Source organism: Pongo abelii, chromosome 5 (assembly GCF_028885655.2).
Source record: "Pongo abelii isolate AG06213 chromosome 5, NHGRI_mPonAbe1-v2.0_pri, whole genome shotgun sequence".
NCBI classification, from domain to species: Eukaryota; Metazoa; Chordata; class Mammalia; order Primates; family Hominidae; genus Pongo; species Pongo abelii.
This window is the reverse complement of record NC_071990.2, coordinates 160,354,537-160,371,687: the sequence shown is the minus strand read 5'-3', so window position 1 is coordinate 160,371,687 and position 17,151 is coordinate 160,354,537. Positions and strand designations below refer to the sequence as shown.

General features: G+C 45.3%; 2 protein-coding genes across 13 annotated transcripts in view; one reads left to right on the top strand and one right to left on the bottom strand.

The window, feature by feature from the left end:
• Positions 1-8,893, bottom strand: part of SYTL3 (synaptotagmin like 3) — a 116,902-nt gene extending 108,009 nt beyond the window's left edge. For 4 of the 12 annotated variants that reach the window (XM_054558393.1, XM_054558403.1, XM_054558390.1 and 1 more), the window contains exons 1-2: positions 7,931-8,338; positions 1,269-1,401 (exon numbers count right to left, since the gene is read on the bottom strand). The gene's annotated coding sequence lies outside the window, so the exon portion shown is untranslated. Of the gene's footprint in view, positions 1-1,268; positions 1,402-3,078; positions 3,303-7,372; positions 7,508-7,930 lie in introns of those variants that run through there. The other 8 variants (XM_054558389.1, XM_054558405.1, XM_063725261.1 and 5 more) reach the window with 7 other exon arrangements.
• On the top strand, positions 8,338-16,654 carry DYNLT1 (dynein light chain Tctex-type 1). Its single transcript, XM_009242404.3, has 5 exons — positions 8,338-8,511; positions 11,810-11,851; positions 15,235-15,358; positions 15,927-16,004; positions 16,231-16,654. Exons 1-5 carry the CDS (start codon positions 8,485-8,487, stop codon positions 16,299-16,301), a joined length of 342 nt encoding a protein of 113 aa, XP_009240679.1. The 5' UTR covers positions 8,338-8,484; the 3' UTR covers positions 16,302-16,654.
• The last annotated feature ends 497 nt before the right edge of the window (positions 16,655-17,151 follow it).

Here is a 17,151-nt window from a genome sequence, read left to right as displayed (position 1 = left end):
CTATTCATAGGCTTAAAAGATTCATTTTTGCAACAATGAGACAGCCGCATGCATATCCATCAGAAAGTCTGACACAGAAATGAAGATGTGCGTTTGTAAATTTTCTGTCTATCTTGTTACTTATTCAGAGGTGGGTTTTCTGGGAAGCTAATGACACCTCAACTTCAGAATCCCTTATTTGCACGGCCCTGTCCCAGGCCCTAGATGCCCTATACCTGGTTCCCTCTTTGTTTTCCTAAAGTCTCCACAAGTTTTATAAGTTTCAGGTCCCTCAGATATCTGTACTTAACATTAGAAGACTCGGCTAGGCACGGTGGCTCACGCCTGTAATCCCAGCACTTTGGGAAGCTGAGGTGGGTGGATCATGAGGTCAGGAGTTTTGAGACCAGCCTGGCCAACATGGTAAAACCCTGTCTCTACTAAAAATACAAAAATTAGCCGGGCGTGGTGGTGGGCGCCTGTAATCCCAGCTACTCAGGAGGCTGAGACAGGAGAATTGTTTGAACCCAGTAGGCAGAGGTTGCAGTGAGCTGAGATTGCGCCATTGCGCTCCAGCCTGGGTGATAGAGAGAGACTCTGTCTCAAAAAAATAAATAAGGCCGGGCGTGGTGGCTCATGCTTGTAATCCCAGCACTTTGGGAGGACAAGGCAGGTGGATCATGAGGTCAGGAGATGGAGACCATCTTGGCCAACATGTTAAAACCCCGTCTCCACTAAAAATACAAAAAATTAGCCAGGTGTGGTGGCAGGTGCCTATAGTCCCAGCTACATGGGAGGCTGAGGCAGGAGAATGGTGTGAACCCAGGAGGTAGAGCTTGCAGTGAGCTGAAATTGCAGCCACTGCACTCCAGCCTGGGCAACAGAGTGAGACTCTGTCTCAAAAAAAAATAATAAATAAATAAATAAATAGGCTGGGCTCAGTGGCTCACGCCTGTAATTCCAACACTTTGGGAGGCTGAGGTGGGTGGATCACCTGAGGTCAGGAGTTTGAGACTAGCCTGGCCAACCTGGTGAAACCTCATCTATACTAAAAATACAAAAATTAGCCAGGTGTGGTGGCAGGCACCTGTAATCCTAGCTACTGGGGAGGCTGAGGCAGGAGAATCACTTGAACCCGGGAGGCGGGGGTTGCAGTGAACCGAGATCGTGCCATTGCACTCCAGCCTGAGCAACAGAGCGAGACTCCATCTCAAATAAATAAATAAAAATAAAAATAAATACATAAAAATAAATAAATAAATAAATAAATAAAACATTAGAAGACTCACACGTGGGCTTGAATCTATAAAACTTGAAGCCTATCTGAGAGAGGACAAAGTCGAACAAGCGCTTTGTCTGAAAGGTCACTGCAATTCACCGCTGATTCCGAGTATTCGTTCTCATTCGGGGAGCCTTTTGCCACTGAAAAACAACAAAAAATATTACTTTAGAATCAGAAATAGGAATTCATGACTGAAATAGGAAGCCACGGCATTCATACTTTAAACTTGACCTCTTTGTATGGAAGAGCAAAGAAATTAGAATTAATATTATTATTATTTATTTATTTATTTGAGATGGAGTCTCGCTCTGTGGCCAGGCTGGAGTGCAGTGGCGTGATCTCGGCTCACTGCAACCTCCGCCTCCCAGGTTCAAGTGATTCTCCTGCCTCAGCCTCCCGAGTAGCTGGGACTACAGGCACGTGCCACCACAACCAGCTAATTTTTTTGTATTTTTGAGTAGAAACAGGGTTTCACCATGTTGACCAGGATGATCTCGACCTCTTGACCTCATGATCCACCCGCCTCGGCCTCCCAACGTGCTGGGATGACAGGCGTGAGCCACTGTGCCCGGCTGAGAATTAATATTATTATATCCTTCTAGGTACTACTCACAATTGTTGTTATGCTTTCTGTTGTGCCAACAGCTACTATTTATTTAGCTCTTACTCTGAAGCAGATAGTTTAAGTACTTTGCATACATTATCTCTACTAATCCTTATTACCACATTATAAAGTAAATGTACCCATTCTACAGATGAGGAGAATGAGTCTTGGAGTGATTAAGTAACTTACCTAAACTCACACTCTAAACTGGGTCTGTTTAACTCCAAAACCTTATGCTTCATTTAGGCAAAGCAGCTAAGAAGTTAGAATCTCCAACTATCTTGGTTGAATAATCTTCTTCTACACCAATTCTAATTTCTTTTTTTCTTTTTTTGAGATGGAGTCTTACTCTGTTGCCCAGGCTGGATTGCAGTGGCAGGATCATGGCTCACTGCAACCTCCACCTCCCAGGTTCAAGTGATTCTCGTGCCTCAGCCTCCTGGGTAGCTGGGATTACAGGTGCCTGCCACCACGCCCAGCTAATTTTTGTATTTTTTTTTTTTTTTTTTTTTTTTTTTTTTTTTAGAGATGGGGTTTTGTCATGTCGGCCAGGCTGGTCTCAAATTCCTGATCTCAAGGGATCCACCCACCTTGGCCTCCCAAAGTGCTGGGATTACAGGCGTGAGCCACCGCACCCAGCCCAATTCTAATTTAATAAATCTTTAATATCTAATGGGCACTTTCCTCTCATAGTCTCTTTCTTACCAAGCAATTTGGGGATTAAGGAAGCTTAATTAAAAGAAATTTAAATTAGACCCTAGCTAACTTTTTTATAATTCCAAAATGATATTTATGTTCCACCTCCAAACTAGAAATTATGGGTGATCAAAACAATAAAGTCGGTTCAGAAAGAGCAAAACAGTAATAAACTGTAAGTAGAAGAATTTACAAACCAAAGAAGAAAGCAAATGACACTCTACCCTTTTAAAAAAAATCACACCATATAGCTTTTGGATAGTGTTTTTCTCTTTTGTTTTGGTTTTTAATTAACTCTGAAGTTACTTCCACCATATCACTTAAATCATTATTATCTCAAATGTTAAATGTATGTTATTCAATAAAATTACAAGATATCTGTTATCTAATTTATTATGTTTTGTTTCCCACCTTTTCAATGTCATAAATTTAAGAAAAGTTACAATAACTATAATCTCTACCCACCCCACTCCTAAAACGACCTGCTGCAACGGCCAGCCATGCGTTCTCATCCTACCTTCGCATCTGCTTCACGAGAAGAGACCAGAGCCGGCTCTGCAGATAAGGAAGTCAATTCTTCTTGTTAGAGTAACTGACGTATTTCTCTTCCCTTCCTGTCGGGCACAGGCTGACGCAGTGCACCCTGTGTGGCCAGCCTTACATGCCTCGGTGGCTACTCCCACATCACTAGGGACTCAGGGAGCAAAGCCACCCCAAAACCACATCAAGGAGCTCTTCTATGCCAACATTTTACATTTTTAGCTAGAGGAAAGACCAGGCTGATGCTGGTGAAATGTTTCACCCTTCCTAAGGAAACTCCCCACAGAGACTACAGGCTTCGAATATTCAAATGTTCCCACATTTGTGAAGGGTTTCACATTGACTTCAGTGTAAATGACTAATCACATCTCAAAGAACAGATATTAACTCAAGAATAATTTACAAGAAAGAGGGACAGCCAGGCCAAGAGCGATGAAGATTGTAATGAAATCACCAAGGGGAACCTTCAAAATGCTGTGCGTGTACTAGGTAGTATTACTCAGCACTGTGAAGTGTCCCTGCCCTGCTAACTCAGGCATGGCCAAAGACTTGCGCTGGAGAGCAATAAGACAATGAAGTGTGTGCAAAGGTGCCACGTGCCACGTAGGCTTGGCACCTACTGAGCCAGTACTGGAGCCACCATTCTCTTTCCCTTCTCTTTCCCTTGATGAATCCAGACACAGGCTGCTCCATCAACCTGGTCTCAGCACGGAGAAGACATGAAGCAGAGCCATGGAAGACCCTTGATTGTCATAGAGTGTCAGTGGCAAATAAAGGTTTGCTGTCATCAACCACTGAGAGCGTAGGGCCATTTGTTTCTGCAGCTAACCTAGCCTATTCTGCTGATGTAGTGTGTAGTGTTTTCACAAACACAGAACTGAGCATCAAACTATTCAATAACTACTATAGCATGAATATTTACTCGTTGGAACAAATGCCAGTGGAGGCCCTGCTATACCACGAGTTATCCTGTAGTTATTGGATCTTGGGGATGAGGTCCCAGGGAAGGGGCTGCAGTGACCAGGATTGAGAGGAAGAGGGACCCAAGAAGCTCAGAGCAGCCACTGTTTCATGGGGTATAGAGGTATTTCAGCACAATTGTGCCTCCGCTTCCCAGCTCAATAGCAGATCTAAATATAGGCACTTCTTAGCTAAGCTCTTTAGCATTTCTCAGCACAGGACTCTCACTTTAGATATGTGTCAGCCAGAGTTTCTTTTCCTTTACAACATTAAATTCCTCAGCCATGAGTGTTTCAACAGCACCCTCGTCCTCATCGTCTTCTTCTGTTATTATTATTTTGACTCAGCATGATCTCATGGTACATCTCAGTAACACACTTCTTAGCACAGGGGAAGAAAGGAAAAAAATGAAATATCCACAGGATGGCATTTGGACTATGAAGGGCTGCAGATTATAGCAGAACAACACTGCTAGATATTATTATTATTATTAATTTTTTTTTTTGAGACGGAGTCTCGCTCTTTCACCCACGCTGGAGTGCAGTGGCACGATCTCGGCTCACTGCAAGCTCCGCCTCCCGGGTTCACGCCATTCTCCTGCCTCAGCCTCCCGAGTAGCTGGGACTACAGGCGCCCGCCACCGTGCCCGGCTAATTTTTTGTATTTTTAGTAGAGACGGGGTTTCACCGTGTTAGCCAGGATGGTCTCATCTCCTGACCTTGTGATCCACCCACCTCGGCCTCCCAAAGTGCTGGGATTACAGGTGTGAGCCACCGCATCCGGCCTGTTATTTTATTTTTTGAGACGCAGTTTCTCTCTTGTTACCCGGGCTGAAGTGCAATGGCGCGATCTCAGCTCACCGCAATCTCTGCCTCCCCGGTTCAAGAGATTCTCCTGCCTCAGCCTCCCAAGTAGCTGAGATTACAGGCATGCACCACCACACCTGGCTAATTTTGTATTTTTAGTAGAGACAGGGTTTCTCCATGTTGGTCAGGCTAGCCTCGAGCTCCCGACCTCTGGTGATCTGCCCACCTCAGCCTCCCAAAGTACTGGGATTACAGGTGTGAGCCACTGCGCCCAGCCACTGCTGGATATTATTGATGTTATTTATTGATGTGACAGTTCATTGATTGCTATGATTATTAGGCCTACACTGGCTAAATAAAGGTATTGCCAGCTCCAGTCCCACAATCTGTATTCAAGAAATTTCACTCCAGGAAAGAAAGTTGATTGCACGCAAACCTGCCAACCTATCACTAACCTCCAAATTGAAAAACAAACCTAAGATTCACTCCACTGACTTACTGCATAGAAACTAAACATTATTCTGAAATATGGCAGAATGCCAAAGATTCATGAGCAGTTATGAGTCAAGGTGTCTGAGCTCCAATGCTTCTGATGGACATCCATTCGTGGCAGACGGAAGGTGCTGGAAATGGCATCTGGTGAACTGCCAAATGTCTTAACGATTTTAAATTCATTAGCCCTACAGATTGTACATCAGTTGGGCAGAATATAATACCACATTACTGCATTTTTCCAAGCACTACAACATCACATAAGCCTAGAGAATTCAAACCCTCCTATTTACAGATATATCCGTTTTTAAAAAAATATTCCATAAAGGCCAGGTTTTAGTCAACTTTGTAGCCTCAACCCCACCCAGCTCAGAGCCTGACACAAAGGGAGTGCTCCATATATGTATGTTGAACAAGTGAACAGATAGTTATGAAGATAAACAGATCAGCTCATCCATTTATTGGCAGCCTCAAGATGTCATACATCATGATCATTTAACAAATGTTCTTTAATAGTTAAAATTGGAGAGTGGTACCCAATGTATAAAAGCTAAAATCATGTAAACATTTTAAAAATGAACATTTGCATGTTTTCTGTTGATTTATGTGCATGCTGGTGATCCGCAGTTATAACAAGATTCATGCATTAATTATGCACCATCCTAGCAGCCATTCAGGAAATTCATTTAAATTAGGAAGTTCCTAAAAGGTTGTGGGGAAAATTGAAAAGGTTGTCCCAAGTGTCATGTTCTTCCATTGCAGGTGTTTGCTCAGAACCGGTTTACTCTTGCTTTGCACATAATTCTGTGACACTTAGCTACTGAACTCCAGGTCCACAACAAAGTAGCAGAAGAATAAAGATTTAAGAGGCTCCCGATTGGCTCAGGATCATGGTGGGGCCAAGAGCTTGGAACCAGGTAGGCAGAGAACATCCAACATGAGATCTCAAGTGATACTGAGAACGGCAGGAAGCCAAAGCAATGTCAGCATCAGAATCACGTGTGGACTGAGGCGCAAGACTGAAACACCAGGACAGGCGAGTTGAGGCCAGGTAATAAGAAAGGAACTCAAAAGGTAGATAAAGTTCAGAATCCAAGGAGAGGAAGACCAGGTGTGGTAGAGCAACCAGCCCGCCCAGCAAGTCTCCTTGCTCAGGCTGAACACCCAGGGCCAAGCAACCTTGGGTCAGTCAGGGCTCTGCCCTCCTCTCGCCAGCCCTGTTTCCCTCAAGGAGGCAGGTAGTTACATCTTCCTCCACTCCCCAGTTCTCTCCATTTGGGTCTGAGGCAAAGCTAACACCCGTGGGGGAAATGATTCATGCAATAAATTTTAGGCCGGGCATGGTGGCTCACAGCTATAATCCCAGCACTTTGGGAGGCTGAGGCTGGAGGATCCCTTAAGCCCAGGAGTTTGAGACCTGCCTGGGCAACACAGTGAGACCCCATCTCTACAAAAGACATATTAAAAAAATAGCTGGGTGTGGTGGCTAGTGCCTGGAATCCCAGCTGCTCAGGAGGCTAAGGCAGGAGAATACCTTGAGCCCAGGAGTTCAAGCTCTTAGTGGTCTTTAGATGACTAAACTTTAACACATCTTAGCTCAAAATCTCCGATCACACCACTGCATTCCAGCCTGGGCAACAGAATGACAACCTGTCCCTAAATAAATAAATAAATAAATGTTAATTGTGCAGCTATTATGTGCCAGGCACAATGTGGAAGGAAGGGGACACATTAGTGAATAAAACAGATCCTTCCTGCATGGTACTTAGTTTCTAAATGGAGACACACCATAAACAAGCAACCATAAATACGTTCTTGCAAACTGAGAGAAGTGCTATGAGGAAAATGTACAGGATGCAGGGGTGGAGAATGAGGAGGTCGGCTACCTTAGATGCAGTGATCACAGGATGGCTCTCTGTAGGAGATTTTGAGCTAAGATATGTTAAAAGTTCAGTCATCCAAAGATCACTAAGATTAGTCTATAGTCTGACAACTTAGTAACTATTGACTTACGGCAGGGCAGAATGGGTGAGGGGAGGGAAGCGTCGTTGGGTTAGGTTCCTCTTGAAGGGCTTTAATAAGACCCTGATAGACCGACCAGGTTACAGTTCGATGGTCATAATCCAGATGAGAGGTATCAATCTTTAACTGGGGTCCCGAGCATATGGGGTAGAAATAACAAGGGTTGCTGATGGATTAGATGTGGGATTTGAAGTTTAGTTCTACCAAATCCCTGGGACCCTTGCAGTCAGCTCTTTCTTGGGGAATGGGAAGTGGGTTCCAGCAGCCTGAATTCAAGTGCATTCGAAACCAGAAAAAGCAAACGCCAAAATCAAAACTCTGAGCCCCAGAATACCTGCCAATAGATGCATATGCCCCAGCTTTCCGTGGAGGGCAGTTTACCAGAGCCCAGTGCAATTCCTAATTTCCATAAAGAACCCACATACAAATCAAGTCTGTCTAGTTCACTATGGTTAAGGTAGTCAGGAAGTGTGCCACATTTTACAAAATTTTCCACCCAAAATGTGTGTTTTTTTTTAAATGGTGCTTAAAGGAAAAATTATCATTTACCTGGAAAACTTAACTCCCCAAAGAGAAGTTTCGTTCAGATAGCTAAAGTATGCCAATCCCAGTCCCCAAGGGAACTGCAACAACGTCTCACCGGGCGCACTGCCTTCAGCAGTCACTTTCGAGTTTGTTGCCAGGTGTCCGAGCGGGTTTGAACGTCCGCGTCAACCCACACAGTACAAACCGGAGGAGGGGCCGGGACCACGCTTCCCCTCCAGGACTGCCTTTTGTACGTGTGTTTTGTTTCTGTTGCTAAGGTTTAGGGAGCTGCCCGGCTACCCTCACGGGTTCCCATGGAAACCACCACCTCCCAGAGGACAAGAGGAGAGGCGAATTCAGGGTCCACCCACGGGCCCCGCCCAGGGATGGGGTCACTGAGGGTCCGGGCAGGGAAGGGCGGGGCCCGGGAGCTGGGCGTGGACGGGGCCCAGGGGGGAGCTGGGCCTGGGCGAGGCAGGCGCAAGCGGAGAGGGGCGTGGCAGGTCCGGGGCGGGGCCTGAGTGCGCCTGCGCAGTCCGTGCCACTCAGGGAGGCGGAGGCGACGCGGCGGAGGAAAGATGGAAGACTACCAGGCTGCGGAGGAGGTAACCGCCGGGTCGGCGACGGAAGGGTGGAGGCCTAGAGCCCTGGCCGCGGAAGGACACGCGGTCCTGCCCGGAAAGGCCTGGCTGCCCACCTTCTTCAGCTAGGCCAGTCTCGGCAGCCCACGGCCTGAGGTTGCCGGTCGCCGGCGCTCCGCCCGGCCCCATTCTGCCCGGACACTGCCGCCGTTTCCCCGGCGCGGGGGGCGGGAAGGGGATTGAGCTTCTTCCCGCGCGGGGAGGCACCGGGCGTGACTCGGAGAGAGCGCCCCGGTGAGCGGTGCCGAGAAACCTTCCCGCAGGGCCTCGCCCCCGGCCCGCAGCCAAGCTCGCCGGGAGGATGACATCACCGCCCCATGCTCTGCGGGGCTGACCCCAGCCCCAGCCTGCAGCGGGGCGCGGCGGCCGGGCTGGGAGCGCCGAGGCTTGGACGTCTCCCCGCGGAGGTGCGGGTACGCTCCGCCCCGGGCTGGCGTCCCGGCCATCCCGCGCCTTTGTCTCGGGCCTCACCTGGTTCTGCAGCGCTGGGGATGAGTAGCACATTTCATTTCCGTTTAAGATGTCTGTAAGAAAGCTCATTGTTGTGGGGAAAAAATCATCTCTTATGCCTCCTTGAGGAAGTGGGATAAAGCCCACGATCTCGCCAAGCAGAAGACACCCGTCGGCACCGTGTGCGTGAAATGGCTTTTCTTCAAGCTCACGGTCATTCGGGGAATAGAGCTGATGGGCGCAGCTGAGATACAACACTCATTTTCTTCTTACTGAATAATCCTTGTTGAAATTCAGATAGAGCCCTATGGATTTATTATGCAGGCTGTCAAAAATATAGAAACATTTGGTAAAGTTGGATATCTTACCATTTATGAAATTTAGTGGCCGGGCGCAGTGGCTCACGGCTGTAATCCCAGCACTTTGGGAGGCCTAGGCGGGCGGATCACCTGAGGTCAGGAGTTCGAGACCAGCCTGACCAACATGGAGAAACCCCGTTTCTATTAAAAATACAAAATTAGCCGGGCGTGGTGGTGCATGCCTGTAATCCCAGCTATTTTCGGGAGGCCGAGGCAGGAGAATCACTTGAACCTGGGAGGCAGAGGTTGCCGTGAGCCGAGATCGCGCCATTGCACTCCAGCCTGGGCAACAAGAGCGAAACTCCGTCTCAAAAAACAAAAAAAAGAAAAAAAGAAATTTAGTTTAAGGAGGAATGTTTTCAGGGAAAATAAAACTAAAACTTAAGGACTGATTGTAGAGTTTCAGTTTTGTTCTGATTTCCTAACTAGCACACACTTCCTGTGACGGTGGCATAATCAGTGTTTGAATGCTGATGGCAGCCAAGTGAATAATGACGAGAAGACCTGGTTCAGGAGCAGTTGGCAAAGAAAAAGCCTTTCCCCTTAAACTGTTGCTGATATAATATTGGAAAATGTCTTGTATTATAGTAATATCGAGTAAAACTTCTAAAAAAGAAATCGGATTGTAAAGGAAAGCGCTTAATACTGCAGTCCGATTCTGACTCCCACAAATGAGGTAGCTAAGTGGCTTCATTATTCGAGATCTCCATCGCATATGTGTAAAATGAAGGGGCTGGACAGAGTGATGAGGGTTCCACCTGGGATGGAGGCCCTGGGAGGTGGAGACCATGGCTGTCTTGTAGTAGGCATGTCTTAGGTATGTACTGAATGGCCCGGTCTGGTCCTCCCACCAGCCTCTTAGCAGCCTTTTCTGCATCTCTTCTAACTTGGTGTAGATGCCTGGGCCTTTGTAACTATTCTCTCAATTCACCATTCATCTTTCTTGGAGAAGTTAAAACTATCCACTGGATTCAATACAACTCTCTGCTTTCCACTAAAAATTCTTTAAAATGTCCCTCAACCTTTTTCGTACTGTAACCATATGGGAGGTGATACAGTGCCTTTCCTTTGTGATTAAGGTCACTGTAGTCACTTGGAAGGATCCTTTAAGCTTCCAGAAATGACTTAATCTCTAAGATATTGCAAATTGTTATTCACTCAGCGAGTTGGTTTTGTTTCCAAGTCCGACTTCTGAGTACAGCAAGTGAGGTGGCTTCGGGCAGTCAGCTTCTGACCCCCCCTAAAAAGAAAGGGCAGGGCCTGCAGTGGACAGCAGCCAGGCAGGGAGGAAGACTGACTGCGAAGTCAGGGTTCTCTGCCTTGATTCCCCCAGGATGCATGTTGACTGAGGGGCCCCGGGGTTGCCCTCTCGAAGGCATGTCCAGAGCTGCGTACCTTTCCTGGGACTCAGCAGTAACTTTAAACGCTTGTGCTCATGTGAAGAGCACATTGGCAGGCAAGTGCCTGACTAATGTTATTTTCAGGATGACCTTTTACCCATTCAGATCTACCATGTGTAAAAGGAAAACTCTACTCCTGGCACTAGATTACTGCAGGCAGCCCACCTCCTGAGTCATCCAGACACTGACAGAGAACAGCCATGCTGGCAGCTGGTGGTTAGTCCTGGAGTAGGAGGGCAGCTCTGGGAAAGAAAAATAATTACCTGGAGATAATATAATCATTGTACATTTTACAGCTAATGGTGCTTTAAAAAAATTTCCTCAAGGTCAAACTGATCCTGCTAATCAGTTTACATCATGGAAGAGAGAATTACATCTTAAATGGATTGCTTCAGCAGCTTCAGTTAATTTATACAAAAATCAGCCAACTCATTAAGCCTCTCTATTGGTTAATGATTCTAGCAGCCAGTTGAAATGGAAGAAGAGAATGAATTCTAGTTTAAAGTGAAGTCTTAGATTGTGGCATGATTAAAACAAAACAGGGCCGGGTGTGGTGGCTCACGCCTGTAATCCCAGCATTTTGGGAGGCTGAGGCAGGAGGATCACCTGAGGTCAGGAGTTCGAGACCAGCCTGGCCAACATGGTGAAACCCCGTCTCTACTAAAAATACGAAAATTAGCTGGATGTGGTGGAGGGCACCTGTAATCCCAGCTACTTGGGAGGCTGAGGCAGGAGAATCACTTGAACCTGGGAGGCAGAGATTGCAGTGAGCTGAGATCGCGCCACTGCATTCCAGCCTGGGCTGCAGAGCGACACTCCATCTCAAAAATGAATAAATAAAAATAAAACAGAATACCTTTAAATTATGTGCATGTATTCTAGTCTTCTGGTTTCTGAAGACTAATGCCATCCTTGGTAAAGTTGAACAGTCTAGTTAGATTATTTCTAAGGTCTTCATTTCTAAATTATGTTCATTACCTAAATTTGCATTTATCAATGTAGTGGAAATACCTTTTAAATAAATCAAATTTAACTGAATGTTCTTCCTTACAGACTGCTTTTGTTGTTGATGAAGTGAGCAACATTGTAAAAGAGGTAAGAGGAGAAATGCTCACTTCTTAAATGTTTAATAGCTTATATTAGAGAAAATAATGTGTTTTAAATACTATGTTGGAATTGTTTCGACTGAGTCTGTGTGTTTTGGTGTTTCAAGTAACAGTTTTTACTTCAATAAATAGCTAGATAAGAATTGCTCCTATATTATGTAAATTACATATTTTAAATCAGATAAGGAATTTTATGTACATAGCATTATTACTGAATATCACCAAGACTTGATTCTATAATCTTTTAAGCATAAAAGAATCCTGGTATACAAATAAATGTCTCCAGGGTTGAACGAAGAAAGAGTGAGTATAAGAAAATTGAACAATCAATTTCCAGTTATTCTGGACCTAGTGATCCAGTTTGGGGCCTATTTGCTTACTTTTCTTACATTCCTAAACTTCACACTTTATTGTGTTATTGATCTTGAAGAGGAAGAGAGACAGAAGGGATGTGTGTTACTCCTTCAGAAAGTAAAGTACACACTGAGGGAGCGCGCAGGGCATAGACCCTCCTGGAGTTTACAGCTGAGGGGCGGGCAGGGCAGACACATCAAACAGTCCTGCTGGCCAGTGTCAGCCTGCATTTGCTGTGTGGTAAGTGCCACTAGTGGTGGTGCTGTGAGAGCACTGAACGGGGAATGTGAGCCACCCAGGGAGTTCAGGGACCATTTCAAGCTGAAATCTGAAGAATGAGAAGTAGGGGTAATGCAGTAAAAAGAGGGGACAAGACCCCGTGGGAAGTGGGGGCAGTGCATGGTGTGTGAGGGAGTGAAAGGAGGTAGGTGTGGCTGGAGCGGTGCTGAGAGCTAGGGGCTCATTCCTACCTAGGGTAGGAACGAAGCCAGAAGGAGTTTCCTCATCAGCTTCCCTGCCTTCCCTGGGTAAAATGGGGGCACAGATATTAAAGCCATTGGCTAAAAGAAAACTATTAGATGGTCTGAATTTAATGATACTGTTTGGGGTTTCAGATGTAATTTAGAATTTAATGTAAATTATTGACTAGTGTTTGATAAAAAACCATAACCTATGTTTGTGATCAGTATCCAAAGGCAAAATGATTTTGTTTGACCATTTACATTGTTCAGCATCAGGAGTGACTTTCTGGTTGCTTTGCGGGATCTGTACGTTTGGTTTTCATGGTTTTTCTAAATACACAGTTTCACGTGGAACACAGCAGGGGGCAGGAAGGTGGGTGGATTACACCAGAACTGGGAACAGTGAAGGGGGCTTGTTGGGAAGTCTAGTTCTGCCTCATTTGTTTTCTGCCTTATCTTTGAGTTGGTTACCAGCTTTCAATTAGCAAGTACACTTGAAAGTACACATTTCCGGGCCGGGCGCGGTGGCTCACGCCTGTCATCCCAGCACTTTGGGAGGCCGAGGCAGGCGGATCATGAGGTCAAGAGATCGAGACCATCCTGTCCAACATGGTGAAACCCCGTCTTTACTAAAAATACAAAAATTAGCCAGGCTTGGTGGCGCATGCCTGTAGTCCCAGCTCCTTGGGAGGCTGAGGCAGGAGAATCGCTTGAACCCGGGAGACAGAGGTTGCAGTGAGCCAAGATCACACCACTGCACTCCAGTCTGGGCGACAGAGCAAGACTCTGTCTCAAAAAAACAAAACAAAACAAAACAAAAAACACATTTCCAATCCACATGGAAACATGAGGTGACCTTGCAGTGTTACTTGAACTTGTGTCACTGGCCTCAACAGCTTTTTTGCCCCCACAATAGGTAATTTGTACTCAAGTGACCCTAAATATTGAGTAGTAGTCAATTTGCACAGGTCCAAAATTGGTGGAGGGTTCCCTCCTCCTTGAAAAACTGAATTTCAAAGTATGTGCGGAGGGAGAGGTTTAGCTTCAACAAAGCCTCCCCCACCCTTTGACGGGAGAGGTTTAGCTTGAACAAAGCCCCCCCTACCCTTTGACAATGCCCAGGTCTAGTAATACTGCTGTCCTCTTAAACCGGGACTTCTGGCCCCCCAGCCCTCTTGTAGCCTCTGAGCTGGGAGGGAGCACAGTGGCCGAGGACAGGAAGTAAGCCAGCCCTATGTGTAACGTGACTACTCAAGAGTCTCAGGGAGATGATCAGCAGGTCTCTAGGTAGAAATCAGAGTGACCTAGGGAGGTTTTAGGTCCTCAAAAGCAAAGTCGCCAGATCTAAGCCCCAGGCATCAGATACCAGTCCATCACCACCATGCACAGCTCAGATCCCTGGACTGCTGGTTTGCTCTGCCTGTCTGAGGACAGACCTTGGCCCTCACTGAATGTTGTTATTTTCACTTTAGGTCATAACTGTCATAGAAACTCAGGTTCCTGGTTTCTAGCACAGCAAGTTAGGGGTAGAGAATAAAGTTGCTGAGATGCAAGCACACTGGCATCCATGTGAAAGGGGAGCTGACAGTGAAAAACCCAGAAAATCATACAATGGCAATATCATGATGATAAGCTTAGCAAGAGCAGCGACAGTGAGCCTTGCATTGTCAGATAACCCCCAAAGAATATAGCATAGAAAAAGAAGTAAACGTATGATAAAAAAAAGTTGGGCTGGGTGCTGTGGCTTATGCCTGTAATCCCAGCACTTTAGGAGGCTGAGGCAGGAAGATCACTTGAGCCCAGGCATTTGAGAGCAGCCTGGGCAACAGAGCAAGACCCCATCTCTACAAAAAACTAGCCAGGCATGGTGGCACATGCCTGCAGTCCCAGCTACCAGAGAAGCTGAGGTGGGAGGATTGCTTGAGCCCAGGAGGTCAAGGCTGCCGTGAGCCAAGATTGCATCACTGCTCTCCAGCCTGGGCAACAGAAGGAGACCTTGCTTCAGAAAAATAAAAATAAAAAAATTTCATCATAAACCTAAAATAAGTTTTGGAATATAAAGGGCTTTTAGTTATCTGAAAAATGCACTTAATGTGGTAACATGTTCTCAGACAATGCTGGATAAAAGTATTTTTTAATATATGATTATTTGGATAGGTTTGTATATCGTCAGTTGTACAAATAATACAATTCATCTAATATATAGTATTAGTATATGTTAGGTAGTAGTAGATAAAAGTAATATACTTTTAAGAAATGAATAGGCAAAATATTTTCTAGCCTCAACAGGAAAAAAAATGTATTAATAGTAGTGAACATTAAATGTGATTATTAGGTCAAAATGTGTAAATAGTTTGACACACTATGAATTTTTAAAGCAAATTTCAAACTTATTTAAATGAAATATAATGCTATTAAAAGTGTATTTGCAAAGGCACCCTCATGATTAAAAATAAACTTTTCATAAATCACTTCTTGGGGTGCCGTCAGTTCCTGATTGAAAGGTGGTGTGGGTGCATTTGGTTCACCGGGACGCACTTTGTGCTTTGTTTTCTAGGCTATAGAAAGCGCAATTGGTGGTAACGCTTATCAACACAGCAAAGTGAACCAGTGGACCACAAATGTAGTAGAACAAACTTTAAGCCAACTCACCAAGCTGGGAAAACCATTTAAATACATCGGTAATGGATTTTTCTTTCTTGTATATTTGTGGGATGGTTTTTTAACACTGATCAGAGGGGCGTCCAGTACCAGAAACAACACCTAACGTGGCCTCAACTCAAGGAAGGCTCCTGGTGGGAGTCGGTCATGTGTGTAGTATACGTTAGCGTACGCTTGACCATTTAGCTGCTGGTACAATTGCAGATCGTATGTGAAGCGGGATCTTACAGGAGGTCCCATCGGATGCTTTTAGAACAAGTGAAGTGCAGAGGAAGTGTGGACAGCCGCCAGCTTACAGTGGCTCAACTTAGAATTTTTCAACTTTATGATGGATTTACCAGGTTATTAAGTGCATTTGCAACTTACATTTTCATATATTGTTGATTTATGATGGGTTTATGGGACATTGTAAGTCAAGGAGCACCTGTAATTTGTCAATATAGTGAGACAAGGCAATCTGTCCCTATAATTTTTATCGAGAACATCAACCATGTGGAGCTACGTACATTGTACATTTGCTAAAAGTGGACAGAATGACATTTGTGTTACCCAGTAGACTTCTCTAACAAAAATTTATTTTAACTTAAGTGACCTGTGTAATTATGCAGAAGAATGGAGCTGGATTACACACGGCAAGTTCCTGCTTCTGGGACAGCTCTACTGACGGTATGACTTTCATTCATGTTTGTGAAGTTTTGTTGTGTGAAATATATGACTGGAAGTTTCCTATCTTTGAATGCAATGCGTGTTTATCACCTTTTAAAACATTTTATAATAGACTTGCCAAGGTTGTGTAGCATAGAGATGGGTACTTGACTGTTGGGCTTATTGTGAGTAAAACGTCGTCCCCCAGCTTTCCCTGCCTTAAATGCTGTTCTCTTCCCTCCCGCAGGGAGCTGCACTGTGCGATGGGAGAATAAGACCATGTACTGCATCGTCAGTGCCTTCGGACTGTCTATTTGACCTGCAGTCCAGCCTATGGCCTTTCTCCTTTTGTCTCTAGTTCATCCTCTAACCACCAGCCATGAATTCAGTGAACTCTTTTCTCATTCTCTTTGTTTTGTGGCACTTTCACAATGTAGAGGAAAAAACCAAATGACCGCACTGTGATGTGAAAGGCACCGAAGTCAGATGAGTATCTCTGTAGGTCACCTGCAGCCTGCGTTGCCACTTGTCTTAACTCTGAATATTTCGTTTCAAAGGTGCTAAAATCTGAAATCTGCTAGTGTGAAACTTGCTCTACTCTCTGAAATGATTCAAATACACTAATTTTCCATACTTTATACTTTTGTTAGAATAAATTATTCAAATCTAAAGTCTGTTGTGTTCTTCATAGTCTGCATAGTATCATAAACGATTTCTTCGTATTTACTGAGTGGCTACAGAATCTATACAATCAGGCCGGGCGCGGTGGCTCACGCCTGTAATCCCACCACTTTGGGAGGCTGAGGCGGGCAGATCATGAGGTCAGGAGATCAAGACCATCCTGTCTTAACACAGTGAAACCCCGTCTCTACTAAAAATACAAAAAATTAGCCAGGTGTGGTGGCGGGCGCCTGTAGTCCCAGCTGCCTGGGAGGCTGAGGCAGGAGAATGGCGTGAACCCGGGAGGCAGAGGTTGCAGTGAGCCAAGTTCCCACCACTGCACTCCAGCCTGGGTGACAGAGCGAGTCCGCCTCAAAAAAAAAAAAAAAAAAAAAAATCTATACAACCAAAAAAAAAAGAGAAAAGTTGCAGTTCTGCTGTGGTCCTCTCCATGATGTACTCATTTCACCCATGGGACCAGGATCCTGACAGCTCTGCTGGGTTCTGG